A 23,568-nucleotide genomic window follows, 5' to 3' on the forward strand; every position below is an offset into this window, starting at 1 on the left:
GACTCACTAAATAAATACTATCAAGAAAGTGTGTAGGTTAAAAGCTTCTTCATATCACTTACACATTGAGATAGGCGCATAATATAATGACATAGTTCTGAAAGTTTATATGTACATTTTAAGGTTATATCATAATAATATTTACTGCGCTATATTGACTATTATTTAAATTTGAAATAACGTTATTATTTAGTCGAATTTTCACATTTCAAAGAATGAGAGAAGCCCTTTTGCTTTTAACCTTCTAAAGTACTCTCAATCGATTGTATCATGCTATTGAAATAAATTTAAATACAACATTTTACGAGAATATTTCATTGGCAATTTAAAAACGAACAATGCGAAATAGAATATCAATTCAATAAATGTGAAAAGGAAATAAAAAATATCATGTGAAAATATTTACTACTAGTAATAAAAACACGACAAAGGGTTTTTAATGGAAAATATTTCTCGTAAGGTAAAATAATATAGAAATTAATAGACGTAAATAAATTAAATGTGTAGGCGGTAAATTTAAAGCTGTCTTCAGGTCATAAGTATGACATTGTAAATCATACACGTTAACTGTTACAAGTAATTGAATTGATAAGTAATGGCCTGGCTAAATACGGTATAAATTACAAGCTGAGGAATAAACCTCATGTAAATGTCCCCGTAAAGCTTGTCAACAAAGCCGTAAGGGCAACGTTTACGGCTGATTGTCCATTGTGAATGTTAGCGTAATGGATTGTCGATTAGTTAACATTGCAGCCTGATGCACACAAATGAAAAATCACGACATCGCTACACGATTAATCGATTTTCCTCAGCAATTACTTGAGTGTAGTTATGATGTCGCATGTCTGAAAACAATAGAGAAATGCGTGTGATGCGGTTTTGAAATTCGAATTGTGAGAATATTATCCCGGGTAGGAAACTATGACATAGTTTTTTAAATTCATTTTAGGGGCACGATTCCTAGCATCAATGATTGACCAATCATATGGATAGGTATATCAAAAAAAATATTGAATATTATTGAAATTGTAGATTTTTTTATGTGTAGGTGTAGGTACCATCCCCGTTTCACGTTTGAGAAACAAGTACCTATCTACCTATAAAATCATCAGTAATGCCAATTGGGATTACAATAAACATGTCCAATCAAATCGCTTCGGATATTGATATATTTCACCTACGTGAGGATGAGTTTAGGTGGATGTTGTTTTATCAATTTTAAAGATTGTGTCCATCAATCTAGTTCACTATGTGTGCTTTCATGTACTTTTATTTTACAACGTTTTTATTAGGTCGTACTCTTATTTGTCCGGTGGTTGTTTGTCGACTACAAATCTTGCAATCGCTTTTTAACTAACTTCCCGACTAGATAGACATTTGAAACTTTTGGAAATATCAGAACAATGCATTTTTTGCAATGCATTTTTTTAATACTGTTAGCCATTTTTAAGTAGAATTAAATTTATTTTCAGTTAATTCTGTTTTGTATGAAAAGTTATTTCGGAAGATATCTGTAATCGAATCCACTATTATTGGTTGCTAGATTTTTGTTGAAAGTTGTTGCTGAAGGTTGAAAGATTTTTTTTTACTATAACCCAACCTGCTTCATAAATTCTGACAATGTACACCTGTACACCATCATGAAAAGTATTAATTTATCAAAGGTGTTAAAGAAACCTTAATCTCTGCGAATGCAGCTTATATTTATTGTTGAAAAAAAAACTACCATGGCTAATGAATAAAATATATACGCAAGTCATTTCGTATTACAGATTTGTTTATAAAAAGGTTCATACTTGTGCTCCTTGACTTACTTGCAAAAAGATTAAAAATGTTTTCCATTCGGTACTTATAAATGTCTAATGAAACTTCATTTTTGAACAATCACAGCATGGAAAAGATCAGAACGATAATAAATAACCGAATTTCAAATAATGCAATAATTAATACCGACAGAGCATAAAAATATATAAATACTAATTCCACTATCTCTACTAAGAATATTCTGGAATCATTGTCAAGTATTTCAAAAGTTCATAGTACCTATGCTTCCTTATATATCCATATACTTCCTATGCAATCCATTAATTATTGTCTCTGGATTCAATCGTAAGGTTCGCGATGCACAAATCCGTCGCCCATCGTCCCGACATTTTGATTGATTGGCCGAGAGCACGCGCGCACGCTCATAACGGTCCCCGCTCGAATCGTTTCCCGCGTAAATTTATTTCCCGCGCGCGGGTCACACGTCCGCCGTTTCGCGATTCACCTGTCTCCTTCCGTCGGCGCGCGCAGCTCGGGGGAAATTGAATTTAGAACTACTAAATCACCGCGCGGTCGCATGGAAACGAATGGAGGCAAGCCTTTAAACCGATTGAAATGTGGCAGTATCCTAAAAACATTAGACTTATTTACTTAATTATTCTTAAGACAACTATGTACGTTTTGACTAGACCGCAATTTACATATTTTAATAGAGGAAGTGATGTTCTAGTTCTAGTAAAATCAATCTAATGATTAAATACACTCATGAATTGGTTCGGCAAGGCGGCTCTCGTGGTGCAGTGCGTAAGGCGCTGGCCTTCCACCCGAGAGTTCTGGGTTCGATCCCGGTGAGGACACAATATTTAGGTGATTTTCTCAAAGCCTGGGTGTTTGTGATTGTTCAAAATTACTAACAACCACCTTGTACGAAAAAGCAGGGACATGGTTATAAATCATTCTTAAAAAAAAAAAGTTCAATCAACTGAGTCATCCATTAATTTGCTTTAATATTCTGACGCGGCATGTCTAAAAGAGAAGACAGCGTGGACGAAACAAACGGACATTAACGTTTCTAATAATTACCTATAACTGATATGCCACGCGCGATCGATAACCACTTTTAGATGCGATTATGTTTGCCGCATGCAAAAGCACGCCCACGTACGTAAGTAACACCCACGATGGCCATGCGGCTTAAGCGTCGTAGGTCCCAGGTTCGAATCCTGGGTTTGGCAAGTACACATATTGTTTTTAAATTTATGTATGACTCAGGGTATGGACCTAATAGGTTGAGCAAGTGGCTGACATCCATTTCTCGTAAAAACAAAATCTGTTCATACAAACCTCCACTCTGTAGAGGCCCATATGCTCTTATTAGGATCGGACATGGTCGAATAAATAATAATAATGTTAGCACGCATTGATTGCTATATTCAAAGTGCGGAGTGTCTGGGTATGTGGAATGTATCCTGAAAAGTGCGGAGATCTGCGGTTGAAGCAACGAAAAAATATAACTAGTACCAAGTCAGCGCCACCTGCTAGCTCGGCACCTACAGCCGCTTAAAATATTTTTTTTAGAAATATACCCCCCCTATACCATTTCTCTACTTGCGCACCTGCACAGTGACTATTCAACATGATTCAATTTAAATGAATAAAAAAAACTTTCCTCTAGTCAATAATTTCTTAAACTCATAAGAAATGGGTGGTTTTCGAGCATACAATACAAAATACTGACACGGGAAGGGAGATTTATGTATCAATGGTGTGGTGTTATTGTACCTTTCGAGTTGAAGTAAAAACGAATTTACCGGTTATGCATGACATCGTAATTGAATTTTCTTTACACTGCGCTGTCATAAATCAATTTGATTAATGCATTTCAAATGCTGGCGTATAGCCGGGAACAGATTAATGGAAAATTGCTAGTAAAACCTTACAAATCGCTATAAAATTACGACCATAAACCATGTTTAGTGAGTATATATCCATTATGTCAAACGGATGTCTTCGAATGTGTTTTCTTATTAAAGATAAAATCACTTGAGTTGCGTAGAACCACTATTTTTCAATATTGCTAAATGTTTTTAAATAAATAATAACTAACTTAAATAGGATGTTTCATAGAACACTTCTGTAAAATATTTAAAATGTGAGTTAGAATAGTCTTGCATTCAGCTGACGATTTGTGCATTAACCAATCTATATAGTATTATTAATAATAAGCGTAACAATTTCCCTTGACCAAAAGCAGCCTCATTTCACTGCACAGATTCCTGGAACGTGGAGCCAACACCAGAAGCGTGTCATTAATTTTCCATTACGGCAGTCGCCGAAACGGAGCCAATTCCCAGAATGCCTTGCAATTACAGACAGATCTAATCATGTGAAGTGTGTTGAACACTCCGCGTCAAAAAACGTCGACATCCGCTCGGAGAGTTTTTCTGCTTTGCAACAGTGTCATAATAGTAATAATAATACAACTCTAATGCAGACAAAAAACAACAAATTTTGCAACGGTATTTTCGCCCAAGTGTCCACTGGCTACTGCCAGTTGATTGTTTTCGTCATATTTTAGAGACGATATCTTTTTTTATGACGACGTCTAATAACAACGTCACTTTGTACGAAACTGACACCGCAGTACACATTAAACAAATGATAGACAATAACTGAAATGAGATAATCATAGACATTTTTAAAACGCATATAATAAGTTTTCCCACTAGGTATTAGAAAGTTTTCTTTTATGTCTTTGATATCGAAATTTTAAGCGTCCTCCGAAAACAAGCATGAACGAGAATTTGGCGACAAAATAAATGGAGTCAACAATATGTTTATTCTTTGTTTGCAAACTAGTTTTAAGACTCGTAACTACCCACATAAAGCGTGGCTGCCCAATTACGAGAAGGCGAACAGAGACAACTATGATTAGATATACCGCTATTCAATAATATAAAACCGTCATGCTTTCTTATTAATATATCGATACCTAGTCCTTACTCGGTCTTCTACGTTTACCCTATCTATAACTGCTAGACATCTTGATTCTTTCAATCTTCGCGGAGCAATTGTCTTGATCATCAAATAAATACCATCATCTGCTACCTCTCCTACTCTAACCTCTTGATCAAGAGTGAAGCCTTATCATTTTCTTAGATTTCTATAAAATGTACATATATGGTCGTTATCGCCGACAGTGTTTATATCGCGTCCATCTTATTGCTTTCTTCACTAGGCAAGGTATCTAAATTAACTATGTTTTATCCACCTAATCTCCAAAAAAACACATTTGTAATAAAAATGCAATAAAATAAAGTTTATAAAAATAACATAATAATATGACCATTAACTCTATTAACAGTTTTTCGATACCATTATATATATATTATAATACAAATACATAATGTATACCAGACGCGGGATCGACACCCATGGCTCCAGATATGGACGTTCCAGCAATTAAGCCATCGTGATACCAAATAGATACGTTTACAGTCTACAGAGAAAATAGTGAAAAAATTAATGCTTAGACACTGGCCATGTTGAGCAATTAATTCAAAGTTCAACAAGTATTTACCTAACCACTAGTCAGTATTTTAGTTCACCTGTCGATAATTTATTCCAGTGCGAATAAATCACATGAACAAAGCCAATAAATAAATAACCCTCGGGAGTATTTATATATTGCAAGGACAAACTCATCAGTCCATCACGACTTTAACCACTTAATCCATTCTTGGAAGCCATCAATCCCAATGATTTGAATAGAGCTGGTGAACCAAACTCTTCGAGTCGTCGGCTGGCATCAATTACGTTGAATAATAGGCCAATAAAATCTAGCGATATAATATATTTTTTCAAGTGTTTATATCGCGAGAATGGACGCCGTGAGCTACCACATTTCGCATCCGTTGCGTCATATATTTCCAATCGTTTAACGCAAAGAATAGTTAATTATTAATTATTATACTTAACAATCTTTTAAAAGGTTATATTGTATGTATCGTTGGAATTAACGTACATTTTTTACAAACAACTACTTGATAGCATGCATGAGCACGGCACATAAAAAAGGTAAACAATGGAAAAACGTAGTATGAATTGATGAAGGTGTTTTACACTTTCCATAGAAAGCCGACCTCAATTTATTATTTCTATGCTAGAATTAATGGGTAACGATTTTTCTCGGTTAGAAACCCTTTATTTTTGAAAACATATTAAGAATTTTCGTTAACAATACTTACTGTCTGTGAAAAAGGGGAAAATAGTTTTGAATCAATATTTTAAGTAGAATCAAAAAAATGACAATTTTTAGACAACTTTAATGAATTTATATCACTCCTATATTTTTGTGTGTGTAAGTATATATTATTATATAATATACTTATGGTCGATTTGGCTTTTTAACTATTTTTTCAATTTTTTACACATATCTCGTTTTGCCTTTCGCACCATTGACATACACGAGAATACTATGCAGAATAGGTCAAAGATATTAACGTACATTTTTAAAACTACGTGTATTGTATAACACATTATGCAAACGCTTGCAGAAGCGTTAGCAGGATAGGACGACAATGCTGGAAAGACACGAACATAGATTTGCAATAACGATCTTTATTGCGATGCAGATTAGAGCTTTGTACTATTCCATTTGAGTATCTATAATTTTTGCGATCTGGTTTCACTTTTCGGTGCCTATGTTGCATTTGCATGAAGATGCCGAAAGTTAAAACTATAATAATTCAAAATATAAATCAATAATGACACCCACGTTGGCTGTTTGGCCAGGTTTAAATCCTGGGTCTGACAAGTACACAAATTGGTTTTTTTTAATTTGTGTATGATTCAGAGTATGGACCTAATAGGTATGGCTGACATCCATTTTTAGTAATAACAAAAATCTGTCAATACAAACCTCCACAGAGGCCCATTATGATCATAATAAGATCGGACATGGTCGAAGAAGAAGGATAAATCAATAATTAGAATTTAAATTAATATTCTAACAAGTATGTAGGTAGGTACACTCAGTCGATAGTATTGATATTAATTGTATATTATGTTTATGGAAGAATTAAATCCGTCGCAAGAGATACAAATATCTACGAGCAGTGTCATTTACGAAGGCTTTTTAATTTTTTTGCAAAGTAGCCTACACAGAATTAGAAGTTCAAAAATATTTAAATGTTACGAGGTCCCAATTACGACCACGAACCCCTCCCGACAAACCCCTGCCGTCGGCGAGTCCAGCATCCAGTCATCGATCAATCTCACGCACTGCTTGATCGACGGCAGGCCAAGAAGGCGTCCATTATTAAGCCCTAAGAATCGGTTTCCTTATTAGCCTTTAAGGTTTAATGAGCTGGCGCAAGTCACTCGCCTCGATTCGAGTCGGTGGCTGGCTACCGGCGTGATGCAGTGCCACGTTTACGAGCAAGATGATGATATTATTAATATTAAAAGTGAATCTGTAAGAAAGTGTGAGAAAGTGAAATAATACATTTTACTTTCACGTGGATGTAATTTAATTTTTTTGAACACAACAATTTTGAACTTCTGTGTACTTTTACCGATAGGACTTTAACCCACATCCATCGCAATCAGAGCGGTGTGCTTTTACAAAATGATTTTTTGGATAGTTTTGAGAGTTATTCACGCCGACGATGAACCAAAGTTTGTATCTACATAATATTATTATTGTGTTAATATGACGACTCATTTGAACACTTTAGATGCATGTTATCAGATATGCTTGGCGTGATAAGCTATGGTATGTTAATTGGTAAATTTGGTACAAATATTTTTCTAAAAAATCTAATACTTATGTAATATATTTTTTTTGTTCAGTCAATGAAAAAATAGTTTATGTTCATGAAATAGAACATGTCCAGAAAATTCTACAAATGCAGTACGCCGAATCACAGTTCAACGTGAGCTGCTATATCGGTAACGGATCGTCGTATATTATAACGATCGAATTTATGTCTAAATAAAACAGTTAAAAAATAACTGAATACGAGGGAAATATAGGAGAAAATAGGTAGGTAAGTAAATTACAAATACAATCATATCGTATACAATATACATACTTACATGAATGTATAAAGAATTTCGAATGTTTCAAAAATAGGTCAGCATGTAGGTGCATCTAAGTATCAAGTTGTAACTATCAAATATTTAATATAATGATGAAAATGACAGCGTTTTTATCATATATTTGATACTAATCAATATCAAATAAACGTCATTAGTGAAACTAATAAAATTTGAAATTTACTGCCTGCAAACAAGTCTCGCATCTAAATGGTTTTGTAACATATGTATAACTTACTTCACTGAATTGCTCTACGAACAACGCGTTATTTTTTATCTCAATGCTATACAACCATCTCTATCCGATAGAATAGCTCACAGTGAACTGTGATTCAGAAAACTGCATACGTACAATTTACATGTAACCATTATATAATTATTATCCTTTATTCAATACTAAATTAACTAAACACTTAATAAAGCTATCCGAGCAACTTTCTCACGTCACATTTGTATGAGCAGAGTCGACACACGTAGTTGTTATTTTTCCTTCATATGATTAATATATTGTCTAAATATTCAAATATAATATTTTTCAATTATATATATAGGTAGTTGACAATGTGAAAAAAAGATATGCGGAAATTAGCATTGCAGTAAGCTATTTACTGAGTTTGCCATAATTGGACACTACGGGAAATGGATATTTAATATCGCCAATCAATATGCTGACACGGATTGAGTTGTTTATTCCCCGTAGACATCATAACATTCTTTCTTTCAAACCAATGTCTCAAACGCTGAAATGTGCTACAAGACACAGTGTAAGCAAACCCCGAATGTGACCAGTCAACCGAATTGACCGCTGATCTCTAAATTGACCGTGCGATGAACCGGAAAAGGGTGAGGGTCGATTCGAGACGCGTCCACGGGGTTATATTATTACGAGAGCTTTAAAGGTCGAAACTCGATAGGCGCGTGGGAACAGCTGATACGTATATGAAACCGCGCCGAAAAATTAACGACGGGTTATTCTATACATGCAAAACTCTGGAAAATATCATATCGTTTAATCATTGTGTCTTCTAAGTATATTAAAGTGTTTGTATGGATTCTAATAGTATAATATATAAATTATATTTTACAAATAGGTTTATTCGTATATAGCTATTTGGAATTCGTTGAATGGACTATCTCAAATTAAAAAAAAAATCAATTATTATAACCTGTTTTAAAGTTAAGTTAATTATTACTTAAACTATTTCGACCTTTTCAGCTGAGGCTGAGAAGTAACAGTCTGTAGGTATTTAAGATGTTTCGAATTATGAAAGTTAACTATGTATTATTTAATAATTGCTGCAGTCAATGGAGATGTCGGCCACTGTAGTCCAATGCATGGGGGGCTCCGGGTTCTATTCCCGATAAGGTCACATTATATTTTTATATGATTTTCTTAGTCTACGTGTTTGTGATTGTTTCATTTATATTACTAACTACACTACTGTTTCACTGCTCTACTGTCATTGAGCCTCATTGCCTGCTGTAGTGTTGAAAAGAATAAAATAAATAAGATTATATCTATTTGTGTGAGTGTAGTATTTTTATGCAGATACGAAGAATTAATACTTGTAGGCTTGATAATGGTGTGACAACCGAAATAGCCACAGATGATCTGTAGAATTTAATATAATGTATATGACAATTTTGTAAAATTGAGTTAAGCTAAGCTAACTTCATTAAGAACATTCATTAGTCGCAACTACGGCGAAGAATACATGGTGACATCCCTTAAATCGAATACAATAATAGCAAACAATGAAAGGCTCAAGCAATATAATAAGCACTGAACCTACTATATATTTGTTAAAAAAAACAATAAAAATATACCAGTATTATTAACTAAAAGCTTGATAGTAAACTTAAAGCTTTGCTAAGGCATCAATGCAGGTGGAATGAAAGCAGTAATTTCTAAGTCAAAGAACGTAATGCAACCTTCGGTGCGAACGCGCAGTGGACCGTGAAGATAATTCGCGCAGACAGGGGGTGTTTAGTATGAAGTACAAAGGCCTGTATGTACTATATTGCCCTTTTCTATATATATACGTAGTGGGTATCTATATCTACAAACATGAGGGCCGTCAGGTGCGAAGATAATATGCTACTTCCTGGGTGAAAAATGAGGATATTATTCCCACAGGTGAAGAAATATATTTCAGATTAAATAAAGATATATGCATTATTAGAAACCTACCTGAACGTATTCTTTTATTACGATTTTCGTTACTATGTAAACCTTGCATGTATTAATATCAATGATTACTACAAAAGTATGTGCACGTTTTGCATCTGGGTACTTAATTACATCATATTATATTGACTATGGTTATAGATAATATTATTTCTAAATATGTTTAATGACATAACTGCTGAATACTGCTCCTTATTGGAGCAAATGGTGTGAAGGACTTCATGTTTGGTAGTAAAAGATAAAATTAGTACATATTATAATAGGTATAGATTATGGGTCAATAAAAAAATAAATTTCCATCTCGACGATAGTGCGTAATGCGAATGACGGTAAATTCTAAATTCATTTGTTTTAAAAAAAACTTGTAGTTATTTCAAAATTAGAATATCCGATGTGACAATAAAAAACTTTAGGTACATAAGAAGATTGTTACATTTGAAAATACCCCATATTATGCTAGTAATACCTATATTACAACGTTTTTCTTAGCTCGTATTCTTATTTGTCCGATGGTTGTTTGTCCGGTACAAATCTTGCAATCTATTTTTAACTAACTTCCCGACTAGCTAGACATTTGAAACTTTTAGAATATATCAGAATACGATGCTAATGCATTTTTTTAATACTTTTAGTCATCTGTAAGTAGAATTGATTTAATTTTCAGTTAATTCTGTTTTGTATGAAAAGTTATTTCGGAAGAAATCCGTAAAAAGTAAAACTATTATTGGTTGCTAAGTGGGTCCTAGCAACTAAATTATTAATATTAATATATACGTGCGTTACTATGGAAATCAATATGACATTACAGTATTATTTCTATCTAGTACACATTTTTTTGATCGTTTAAGCTAGTCAAGTCAAGTCAAGTTTATTTATGATTCAACGAAAAATTAAAAAATGTTGTATATAAAAAGTTCTTTTAATCCTGTAATTATTTGTATGAAGTTTGTTACTTGAAGAAACATTCACTTAAATAGGAATCTACTTTGGATATTTAATCTATAGGTATATGTACGAAAACGATTTATTAAAGATAAGTTTTTTTTCAGTGACGTGACTGATACGTTCATGGTTTTCTCGTATTGGACCAATTATCGGGTAAATTCAGGGGCCACACAATTAATGGAAATTGGTTTTCTCTACCAGGTGTGGTAGCAGTTTTTGCTTTATTACTTTAGACAATAAAACCAAGGGACGCAAAGCTCGCCATCAGTTCAAAATATTAACGTGACAAACTTTAATGCATGTTATGAGACATACGTATTTTTATTATACTTTATAGTAAGTATATATTTCTTATGTTTTTCTACACTCACGATCCAATAACCTGTTATACCCCCAAACCAGTAGTGTAAGCCAGTTCCCATTAATTGTGTGTCACCTGGGTTAAATTGCACTTAAGATAGTTCTGCATTATTAACTACCTACCCAGCGAAAAGTGTCAATTCATTAAAAACAAAAGATAATATTGGAAAGTATGGAAATAGATAACTAACTACAGAATAGACACGCGGATAGAACTGATATTATAGAATGGAACGGATTTTTAGAAGTAATTTCGCTTAGCAGATTATCCGCTTTACCACCCATGCAGAAGACTTTTTTAAATGCTTCGCGTCAAATCCAATTAAATCTTAATCCGAGCCACTCGCCGCAGTGGAAAACTCGTCGATACTGTAGTTTACACCAACGAAGATGAGAGATGACCATCGGTTGTTATTTTCCAATCAACAGGTCGCGACTGCGATCAGATAGGGATGTATGTAATCTAAAGATACGTAATATGTGATATGTATTGGTGTTTATAGCTCGGCGAATCGCAATTAAGAAGTTCACAACCATGATATAATCTCCAAGTTCAATTAACCCATGATCTACTGTTTAATATCAATAATATCAGTGATCTACCATACTCTATCATTGTCATTTTTCAACATAAAAAAACGTAGATAAGTTAAATTATAATAAAACACAATAAATATTAGAGGTTGATTCCACTTAGTTTAATAATAGTTAGAACCGGTTTCGTCAGCTTTAAAGGGACACTGTCAACTGGTACAGAAGATACAATAATGATACAATAATGAAGATACAATAATGTAACCGGTCCTAATCATTGTCAAACTAAATGGAGTGAGTTATATATTAATTAATACAATGTAGGTATATCCTCCAAGAATTGACAGTTAACACCGTAAAAGAAACAAACATAATATTTGACTAAGTAGGTCCACTGCGGCGTTACAAATTAAATACCTGTTTTTCACGTCATAAAGAAACACCCAATTTCCCATTCGCCATGAAAATGATAAGTTTTGGTCTTTTTATGCACTCATTTCACCCATTGTCAAACTATTTTCATATTGTACAAAGCGCCTACTGCGCGATTGTAAGGTGAAACCCCCGCGCCGCGGTCCACATTTTTGTTTTCTTTCACGCCTGCGGCAAGATGTGAGTGAACTAATTGTACAACGACTAATTTTATGCTATACTTTTCGATTTACGATTTTTCTAATTGGGTATGATTCTGAAGCTTTTCAAAGCTATATATGGTTTTATACGCTGACTGTCCGCTTAAATACAATAAAAATTAACTGCCTATACGATTAAATACGTTTTTTTTATTAACACTATCGCGTATTTTAAATTAATTATGAAAATATATGGTTTATAAAATAGTACCGAGTCAATAGTCATGTTTCCTGAGTAGCACTGTAAACAGAGTTTCACATTTTTTTAATATATTAAATTAGATTTGCTAAACACCAAAGAAATACTTTGACAAATCATTTAATAGCAATAGACACGGTAAATAGCTTCCGTGTACAAACGAAAGAGTTCATTAGTTAACATTAATGAAAAATGACAAATAAATAAAAACTTTCATTCTAATAAATTCCTTTATCAACTTGAGGTTGATTATTAAATCTGTAATACAAAAATTAGCATACGTGCTGTCACGCTAGAACTTATGGTGAATTGAAGAAAATACAACATGATTTCGATTCAAGGGCTGGAGTGTTAGTTAGGTAATTGATAATAGGTACATCATTTTCTGTCAGATCCGACCAAATAAATTTATTTCGATACTCATTTATACATTTGACAAAGCACATTTATATGACAATTATACACGGTTATGGAATTGATTTTTAACTTTTTGAAAGGGGCTCGAGATTACAACACGCATAGGGAAGTTATATTGAATCGGATGCTCGCAAGGTCAGTGGAAGGACGACTGATTCCTTCCAAAGTGTACAAATGCGAAAGAGCCTATGTTGCACGCTTTCATTGAGGTTCTCTGGTTTCTCAGGCACTAAAACCAAAATACTGTCTTTTTACTTAGCAAGGCAGTATAGTGCTTTATTTTTCATAATCCTTGAAGAGGAATCACTACAGTGGATGTTACTAAACATTGCCTAAGAAATATTTGAAATTAATTGAGTTAGCATTTACCTGGTAGAATTCCATTTTACAAGAAATGAAAATATAATTAACACTAAATTCTACAGGTTTTTGAAAAGGTTTTGTCGATAGCTATTTCGGATAGTCTTGATAATGGTGCTACAACCGAAATAGCTATCGACAAAACCTTTTCGAAAACCTGTAGAATTTAATATTAATTATATTTTCATTTCTTGAAATATTTGAAAGCTTCTATATAGCCATTATAATAATTAGGACATACATACTTTGGGAAATATTTTAAACTATTTTATAACAATTATTTCAACCTAACTGTAGTCCAATACAAAAATGATTACTTCATTATATTGTTTTAATTAAAAATCCCATCAGACGGTTTACGAAATTCGAAGTTAATTTATACTTTAATCAAGAATAACAAAGAGCTCAGAATTGCATCACGGCAGCATGACTGTGATTTCGTTTTCATTGTACGTACATGTGAGTAAGTACAATAATATTATGACCATTACATTATATTGTAAAGATTAAAAGTGTCAGTTGCGACAGTGTACCTTCAAGATCAGTTACAACAGTTTAAATTTTAGATTAGTTACGACAGTATACTTCTCAAAATTGTACAGTAATCGCGATACAACAAAATATCATAGAGCAATACATACTATGATTAGTTTGAGCTTTATATTCCATTACTACGTAGCTTTTTTCGATGAAGTTTTTATTTGTAGTACCTACCTACCTACATAGAGATATTATAAACATTCATTAAATGCCATGCATGAATAAATTAGAGATATTAAAAACATTCATTAAATGTCATTCATTAATTTTACAAGAATGACTTAAAAACAGATTTGAATCAATATCACGCTTTACCAGATAGTGATACATTCCACGTGATGGAATTAATGTAGTTTTGAAAGTACATTCGTAATATAGAGTCATAATATAGGTACTATGACTTATAATAGTTGGGCTCCACCTATATCAGGGAGATTCGTCACCATGGCAGAACCCCTACGCACTCTTCGCGACACGCACAAAACAGCGACGAGTATAAATGCAATGTTTATGTTTTATTATCTCGAAAAGTAAATCGACGACAACCATATTTTTTTTACATTTTTAAAGCATTCAGAAACAGCCCATGAGGATTCTACTTTTGAATATTTTAAATCGTCAACAATAAAGATACTTTTTTTAAGAACGTCGTATATTACCCCATGATTGATGTCCCGGACCGCCCCTAAAATTTTAGTCACCACAAGTCTCCGAGTGTACGGAAAATAGGCGAAAATACATTTTGAGCGAGACAGAAAAACGTTGCAAATAGTAGTGCATGCTTCCTTCTATGGGCACCCGCTGTCCGAGATAGACGTAGCTGCTGACTTGCTCGAGTAGGGTCCCATTAATACAGATAGAGAACAGTTCCTCATCACTTTTGTCTTTGAGACATTTATTAGACACTAATGTGTACCTATCAACTAATCTCTAGACATGAGATATTCTATATCTCAAAAATATAATAATTATCGAAACTATTTTACAGTCTGCTTTTCTGGTTCCCCTTCAATTGGTCAAGGTCGGTGACCACCATTGTTCACCCAATAAATTAATTCGATATAAAAAATATATTTACTTTTCATTTACAGTTCGCATCCGTTTACTATAAGCCAACAAACCAATATTGTTGGAAGGTACCTATATAAAAAGAATATTGTATAATTGACGATTCATTGGTTTGTGAAAATCAGAATTACAGTAAGCAGAAAAACAGTGGAATAATTTTACTTTTTAAATACAACGGTTTTTAAATGACAATACGAAATTCGATGAGAAACTGCAATCATTTGGAATTATTATAGCATTTTATTAAAATTAAATACCCTTAATCGACACACAAAATGAAATATTACAAACTTATTTGAGAAATTATAACCATATTAAATGTTCATTGCAATTTGAAAAAAATCAACCACCCTCACTATATTTAATATAAAGATAACGAAGCTACGCCCCTAAGACTCGTAATTATATTAAATAACGTGGGAAGGCACTCCTGAGAGAGGACCGAGTAACAGTACCTACCCCTTTGCCGGGAGGCCTGGCTAAGGTACATTTTTTTGGGAGATATATGAATAACAGGGAGTGAAAATTCGGAAGTTAGCTGGGTAGTTCCTATTTTTACAACGTTTTTATTAGGTCGTATTCATATTTGTCCGGTGGTTGTTTATCCAGTACAAATCTTGCAATCGATTTTTAACTAACTTCCCGACTAGCTAGACATTTGAAACTTTTAGAATATATCAGAACACGATGCCAATGCATTCTTTTAATACTTTTAGCCATCTTTAAGTAGAATTGAATTCATTTTCAGCTAATTCTGTTTTGTATGAAAAGTTATTTCGGAAGAAATCCGTTAAAAGTAAAACACTATTATTGGTTGCTAGGGGTCTGGGGTCCTAGCAACTAAATTATTAATATATACGTGCGTGCTGAAACGTCAAAATGACATTTCAGTATTCTATATTTATTCAGTATTTCTATCAAGTACAATTTTTTTTGATCGTTTAAGCTAGTCAAGTCAAGTTTATATGATTCAACAGAAAATTTATTTATTTAACGTTATATATAAAAAGTTCTTTTTATCTTGTAATTATTTTTAAAATTAGTTGGTAATTATTTATTTAAAGCCCTCAAGCGCTAAAGACATTAATGTCATACATTTGAATTAAACAATGATATTTTAAAAGGTACCTAGACAATATTTTTATCTATAAAATCCTCCCAATCGATGAATGAAGCAACATTATAAAAAAAAACACAATACACTATAATAGCCTGCTCGATGCAGTAGTACCTACATTAAACCTCTATACAGAATTCTTTACGATAGCGCGTGTTCATAAAGTAGATCTCGAACACCTTTCCGATAGCCTTATTGGCTTCAGAGGGTGATTTCGCAATTATCCTAACAACGCTGCGAACAGGGGAGCATATTTACGATGTCAGATGCTGGGCGATGACACTCCAGCCTTAGCGGTCTCGCACATCTAAAGTTGCGACGATTCGACATCAATATTATCACTGCAATATTAATTCTAACAAAAAATGGCTACCCAGTATTTGAAATTATAATATATTTAGATATAATTAGTATAATGACTTCCACATGTAACAAATATACTGGACTTTGATGATAGTGTTACTATTGATAGATATACATAACGGTTATATTTAGTTTTAGATTACTTAAATAGGTGTCAATTGAAAAACAGACACAGTGCACCTCAGTTGTTTTGGGTATAAACAATGTAAATTAACCTAAACAAATTGTTTAGGTTAAGAAAAAGTATGATTGGTAAATGTATTTTCATCTATAATAATATGTGACCGAGTATTACACTACACATTTGAATAAACTCATTTGACAACCAACGATTTCAATAATAGGTGGCAAATTAAAAAAAAAAAAAAAGTAAATTACCGATCCTAAGTGGGGCATATGGCCTCTACAGAGTTAAGGTTATATAACAATATTTTTTTACGATGCTATGGGTCCAAACATACATTGAAAAAAAAAATACGTCAATTTGGTAGAGCCGGGATTCGTACCCAAGACCCATGACTTTATAGGCTGACACGTTACCGCTTCGCCATTACTTATACACTTTTTTTATTATTATTATTTGGATGAGTTCGATGGTTGTGCAGGATTTCCTCGCGCTATCTGTATCAGATTGTATAAATATCTACTTAGCTATGGCATCCCCCGCATTATTTTTTTAATTTTTTTTTTTTGCTTTTTCCCCCTCTAAGTTGATTTACCTGTACTTTTTATTCTAAATGTCGTCGTGTTGGAAACGTCTTGAATTAATAATTTGTTGTGTGCTTAATGTGTCTTTTTTAAATCAATAAAGAACTGTATAAGTTTGATTTATTTTTTACATTCGATTGTATTGCCTTTCTTAAATGATACAGCGTGTAATTTCTTTGTGCGAGTCGCTTTACTGACAGTTTTCAAAGCTCTTCATAACGAACCGGGAGCCCAGTTTTCGAGACCAATCAACCGGCTAACAAAGCTTACACGTGTATCTGTGGTAACGATAAGAAATCGCAACGTATTATCCAAGTGGTAAAGTAGTCATTGCATGTGTTACTACTAGAAATGAAAACAAGTTTTATTTCTGCAGTATTAACAACTACTGTGGAATTATTCCACAACATAATGATACATTCGCAAATTTGTTATTAAATTTTTATTCTGCATTTGGTATTTTTTCAAATAAATCATTTAATGCAATATATACGTTAAAAGAACCCACAATGTAACAACTTAACATATGTAATGACTTGGCGGGAAAACAAAAAAACTGTTGGCATTCGGGGGCGGAAGCCGCGCTGGTATTTCGCGCCATTAGCTCTCCAACGGGTAATGCAGAAATCTGCTGGACCGAGACAGAATAATAGGTCACGCCTAGCGGACATCTCGTGGATACCCTACGCAATTTTCCTTTCATTTTTTGATGCAATATCAAAAGAAAAAAATCTCCGCGTCAATGAATGACCTTTGATATGATTGAAATATTTAAATATTATTTCAAAAGAATATGTAATAAAAGAAAATCTGTAGATTTAATATTTCAAGCTGAAGATAGGCGGTCGCTTTTTACAAAGTATCAAATTATTATGAAAGCATTATTTTAAATTATGATTATTAACTATTTTAAAACGTTTTTCTTAGCTCGTATTCTTATTTGTCCGGTGGTTCTTTGTCCGGTACAAATCTTGCAATCGATGTTTAACTAACTTCCCGACTAGCTGGACATTTGAAACTTTTAGAATATATCAGAACACGATGCCAATGCATTTTTTAATACTATCTTTCTTTTAGTAGAATTGAATTCATTTTCAATTAATTCTGTTTTTTATAAAAAGTTATTTCGTCACCATTATCGGTTGCTAGGGGTCTGGGGTCCTAGCAACTAAATTATTAATACATACGTGCGTTACTATGGAAATCAATATGACATGTCAAGTACATTTTTTTTTGATCGTTTAAGCTAGTCAAGTCGAGTTTATATGGTTCAACAGAATTTAAATTTTGGCATAGGTTCATTGATTGTTATATTATTCAATAATACATAACTTTGGTACGTAGAAGTCAAGTGAAATAAAAAAAAATGGAAGTAGGTAGGTTTACTTATTGATTTATCTCAAAAAACTTCTCGTCCTCGAAGAAGTCGTCAACATTGTTTTGTTTTCATTTAGCTATTTTCAGTATAACATATGTTCACCATAAGGCATATAGATTGAAATGCGAAAGCAGTTCAAACCCTACAAAATAATCGCAAGACAATATTTTAATATTTAATAATTAAATTATTCAAGACCTTACCTTCCTTATATGCTTTAATTGACTGCTATCACGTTACAAACTATTTCTTCATACAATCCACGTGATATAAAAATACTAAATCATAGCCAATGCTCTACGGAAGCATAGTGGTGTATAATAATTACCGCTCATAATAAACACAACTTAGCGAGAATTTAATGAATAATTCACCAAAAGTTTAGCTCAGTTCAAGCTACACGAGCTACTTAAAAAAAATATATAATAATCCAACTGATACGTTTTTACCTATATTGTATGACTAACACAATAATGCATCTTTAAAGAATGTGGAATCAGAATTTAATTTGACAAAACATGGCCGTTGTTTTTTTTTTAATTAATGTTTCTCGCAATTTTGTATAATTTAAGTAAAATGTTCATGACATCTCGTCGTTGTAGGATTGGTTTATCGAATAGACCAAATGTCAAATGTTCAGGAGACAAAAAACAAATTTCATTATCCTATATTTAAATACATGGGGGTATTTAAATTGTCGTTTTTACAGCATATGGGTGCTGTATTCATTACAATGTAATTTGAAGAGAAGGATGGGTCTGGTCCATTTAGATACAAAAAAATCATTCTGCATTAAAAGGTCGATTTCGACAAAAACGGATATTCGACAAACCAATCCTATAGCGACGATCTGTATGGAAACGATTTGAGTTACCCCATCTTCACCAGCTATGTATATGCAGCCGCGGTTTGTGCACGGCCGCTTTTCATGACGCTATAAACGTGTCAGAATGAAAAGATTGTAGTGCCAAACTTCCTTGTCCCGAAACGATGCTGCGCGGGACTGATGTAGCAACCATGCACCTTAGTGCTTAAAAAAAGAGTTTTAAACAGTCCAGAGAGTAAAACAGACGAACATTTCGTAAAACGTTTAAGACAATTATTTCGATATTAGAATATAATTATACAACGTACAATCTACTCGCCATTGGTTTTCGAGGGCTAGGAAAAACAGGCTCTAGCCTGAAACTCATAGCATATAGGTATTATAATCTAATGTTTCAAACTGTGTAATATCTTATGTGTTTCTATTTAATGATAAAATCGCTGTACAATAAATTGTTGAGTTCGATTTGACTAGAATAGAAAACATTTTTATGTGGCTCCAAATTGTCGAAACAGATCCAAAGTAACATTGTGTATACAGAAGATTGACAGAAATTGCAACGTTTTGTGAAATTTATTAATTTAGTGAACTTTAGAGTTATATAAATCTACCCACAAACAAATAAAAAAATGTTTAAAAACTGTTTTGAAGTTGTGTAAAAATGTTTATAAACATTTATATAAATCACATTTATATAAATCACATTTAAAGATATTTCGAAGTTTTTATAAAAAGAAAATGCACCGACAAACGAGCAGATATTTCTTTTTCACCAGAAATAGCGATAAGTGATCTCGTGGCGTGCCGTTTTGATTAACTCATGCAATTTTTACTGTGAGGATTGACCAAAGTACTTTAATTTCTTAGCGATATTAGCAAGCAAGTATGAACATACATTCACTTTAAAAAGAATGTTTTCTGCATATAAAAGATAACCATTAAATGGTTTACAATAGCAACAATTACATTCAGAGATAGTCGTCGCTCACCTCGTGCTGATTAGTATACTTAATTAGGGTTAAGGAACCCCTTTTCTAATGCAATGAGTGCGCTTATACGCCATTAATTAAACACCTCAGAATGCAACAGCCGGTCAATTTATGCAATCGGTCACTGCTTGCATAACAGTGTTCCGCTTGAGGTGCATAGCAAATGAAATGCACACGCGGAAAGCAAATAAATACATTGTCTGTCACATACTAGCTGCAATTAAATGGGTGCTTATTTCCGCCTGGTTACTAGTCGACTATCATAGTATCAGTATCGCACGGTGAAGTTCATTGATAATAATGAAACATATTATAATTGAATTTCATTAAAACTGGGCAGTGAGTTATTGCTAGTCTGACTGACATATCACTAATTAAAATAAAACAATAAAATCGTGATTACTTTCAAAAGTTTGTCGACCCCTATAACAATGACGAATTTAGGTAGGAGGCATGGAAACTAAGCCTCTTGAGTGAATATACTTTTATTTCATCTCTCATCCACTTTTCGACCAGTGCTGGATGAAATCCTCCACTCTTCTTGGTTCCCAATTTCTCGTTTTTATCTACTATTGATTCAATCATCAATCGAGCGGAGTATTTATCGCCCTTTAGTCATTGTAATATGAGTTAAGCACCAATGAATGATGTGATTTGTTCTTCGAGAGATGTGACTGCCCATCTCCACTGCGAAGTCTTAATCCACAGGATTATCTCCACCACGTTTGAATGCGATTCCAACACATTATGTCTTCTCTTCTTCTTTGACCATGTTCGCTCCTCAGCAAGAGAATAATATGGACACTACATTTCCGAGAATTCCTATTGTTAGCCAGTCTTCTCGCCCATAGCTCCACTACATATCCTGTCAATGGTATTTAGCCAGGCCCAACGACGCTTCTTCACTCCTAATAGTCCCAATGTAAAGAGAGGCTGCGTGGTTAACTCTCTTATCTCTTCATTACCCATAAAGTTATAAACACCACAGCACACCCAGTATCCACCAAAAGCATATGTCCTCAAAATCGGTATACTACCGTAAAGCGGCACCGTCAGAATGGCAGCATCAAATAGGTGATACTTCTTTTCAACGTACCGTTCAAAGCCATTTCCATTCGGATAGCGAGCTCTATTTGCAAATTGCCATCACCAGTGATGTCACAATGGTATTTTAACAAGATATTTGTATCTCTATCTGAACTACTTAACAACTTATTATGTCGTATCTACTGCCATAGATAATATTAATTCATAATTCCGTGCAATATTGATTTCACAATTACCCTACTAGTTAAAAAGCTTCAATTATTTATCGTTACATAATTAGTATTCAGTTAGTAGTAGGTATAAACCCTTTAGCGTTGGAACACCCGTTAAGCTAAGACTAGCCCTACACGGTCCGCTAAAGATATTTCTTCCTGATTCACTAATCATAGCGCAACTCCCGGCTAATGACACGCGGTCTGTACTGTTTAATTGCAAATTGCAACTCACGACTGGCTCCCAGATTATTACTCCGCATATACAACATTGTCTGCGAAAGGGTTAATTGTTTTTAATGGGATGGATTAATAATCAGTATGAAATGAAGTGCTCAGGTTTAGGTGGCAGTTGCAGAATACTGTATTTCATACTGGGTTAAAACAATAAAATGGCAAGTATTAGTCGGATACGGTACTATTATTTCATATTGTGAGTATTGACATAAATACATGTACATATTAATAATAATGCATTCTTAATTGAAATATTTTACTACGTAACAGATAATTTAATCCCAATTCAAAAAATTGACAATGCTAAACACATTGTGCCGCCTAATATTTTCATTTTTTCAAAAGAGACGAACCATCCTACGACCGTGCCAATTGCGTGGTAAAAGTCACCGATTTTTCAATTAATCTATACTCCGGACTTGCCTCTAATGCAGGGAATTACAAGCTTTTTCGTCAAAGGGACAATAATTTTGAAATCAAAAATATTTAGCGGGCCGCCCTTTCTTTTGTAAATATTTTCTATTCTATTTTATAAGGCAAAAAAATGATTTCATTGTGAAAACTTATATTTTTAACTAAATATACATTATTATTACTCTTATTAATATACTAAAAAAATAATAAGTATTTAATTTTTTTCACCATGTGATTTATGCAATTGTTTGTTTGAAACTAAATCCTGCAATCTAGGCTCAAATTATCTGGTAATTTTTAATATTCGATAATATGAAGAATAAAAAATTATACAGATTTAACATAAATCTCGAGGGACACATCAAAAAGTCACGCGGACACACTTTGTGAACCCCTGTTCTAATGTATACTTCATTGGCGAATATTTTAGGAATACGTCATTTTTTTCGTTAATTCTACAATATTTGAGTTATTTATGTTGACAGCCATTTCGGGATATAAACCCATCCTCATAATTAACTACACTTTATGGTAACTAATCGTAAAGATTCAGACAACATGCATTCATACTCAGATATTAATGCTACACCGTGAGTTTATCGTTTACAATAGTGGAGTAGTATTCCATCTAATTGTTTTAGATCGTAGACTGTATGTCGTAGACCATTTTGAGGATAGTATTAAACAGCTGTCAACATAAGTAACTCAAAACTTTGTTTCAAACCCACTATAATAATATGTTCTACCACATAAACAATAGTTCAATTACTAATTAATAATATGATGTTTTCTCTTTCTTTTCAGGAGCGCTAACCAAATCACAGTTCCCTGTCTTCACGATCTATGCCCAGAAGTCATGCCTTGGAGTACGTCCATGCGAGCGAGCCTGGTGCTTCGATAGGGTCCAGAGACATAAGCTGCGAACAACAGTTCGAAGAACTCACTCAGTCAGCACAAGACAGATGTGCCTGGACCTGTGCCTGGGAGAGAATGAATTCGTCTGCAGGTATGTGAAAGCTCATTTGACAAATATATTTGATTCCATGTTTAAAACAGCTCGTCATTAAGCATTAAATATTAATAATAATTATTAGATGAATTAGAATTAGAAAGAGAATTAGCCTGCGATATTTACGTTATTTGTGTTGACAATAGAGGAAAAAATAAATGA

General features: G+C 33.3%; 2 protein-coding genes across 3 annotated transcripts in view; one reads left to right on the forward strand and one right to left on the reverse strand.

The window, feature by feature from the left end:
- LOC147073140 (autophagy-related protein 16-1-like) overlaps positions 1 to 23,568 on the reverse strand; it is a 509,506-nt gene that overhangs the window by 358,704 nt on the left and 127,234 nt on the right. The gene's annotated exons all lie outside the window — the stretch shown is intronic.
- Positions 1 to 23,568, forward strand: part of neo (ZP and PAN domain-containing protein neyo) — a 340,024-nt gene that overhangs the window by 265,152 nt on the left and 51,304 nt on the right. The window contains exon 6 of the mRNA XM_085945235.1: positions 23,202 to 23,403. Within this exon, the coding sequence (XP_085801361.1) occupies positions 23,202 to 23,403 (202 nt within the window). The remainder of the gene's footprint in view (positions 1 to 23,201; positions 23,404 to 23,568) is intronic.

Source organism: Rhyacophila brunnea, unplaced genomic scaffold (genome assembly GCF_057557595.1).
Source record: "Rhyacophila brunnea isolate RB1 unplaced genomic scaffold, BYU_Rbru_1.0 scaffold_18, whole genome shotgun sequence".
NCBI classification, from domain to species: Eukaryota; Metazoa; Arthropoda; class Insecta; order Trichoptera; family Rhyacophilidae; genus Rhyacophila; species Rhyacophila brunnea.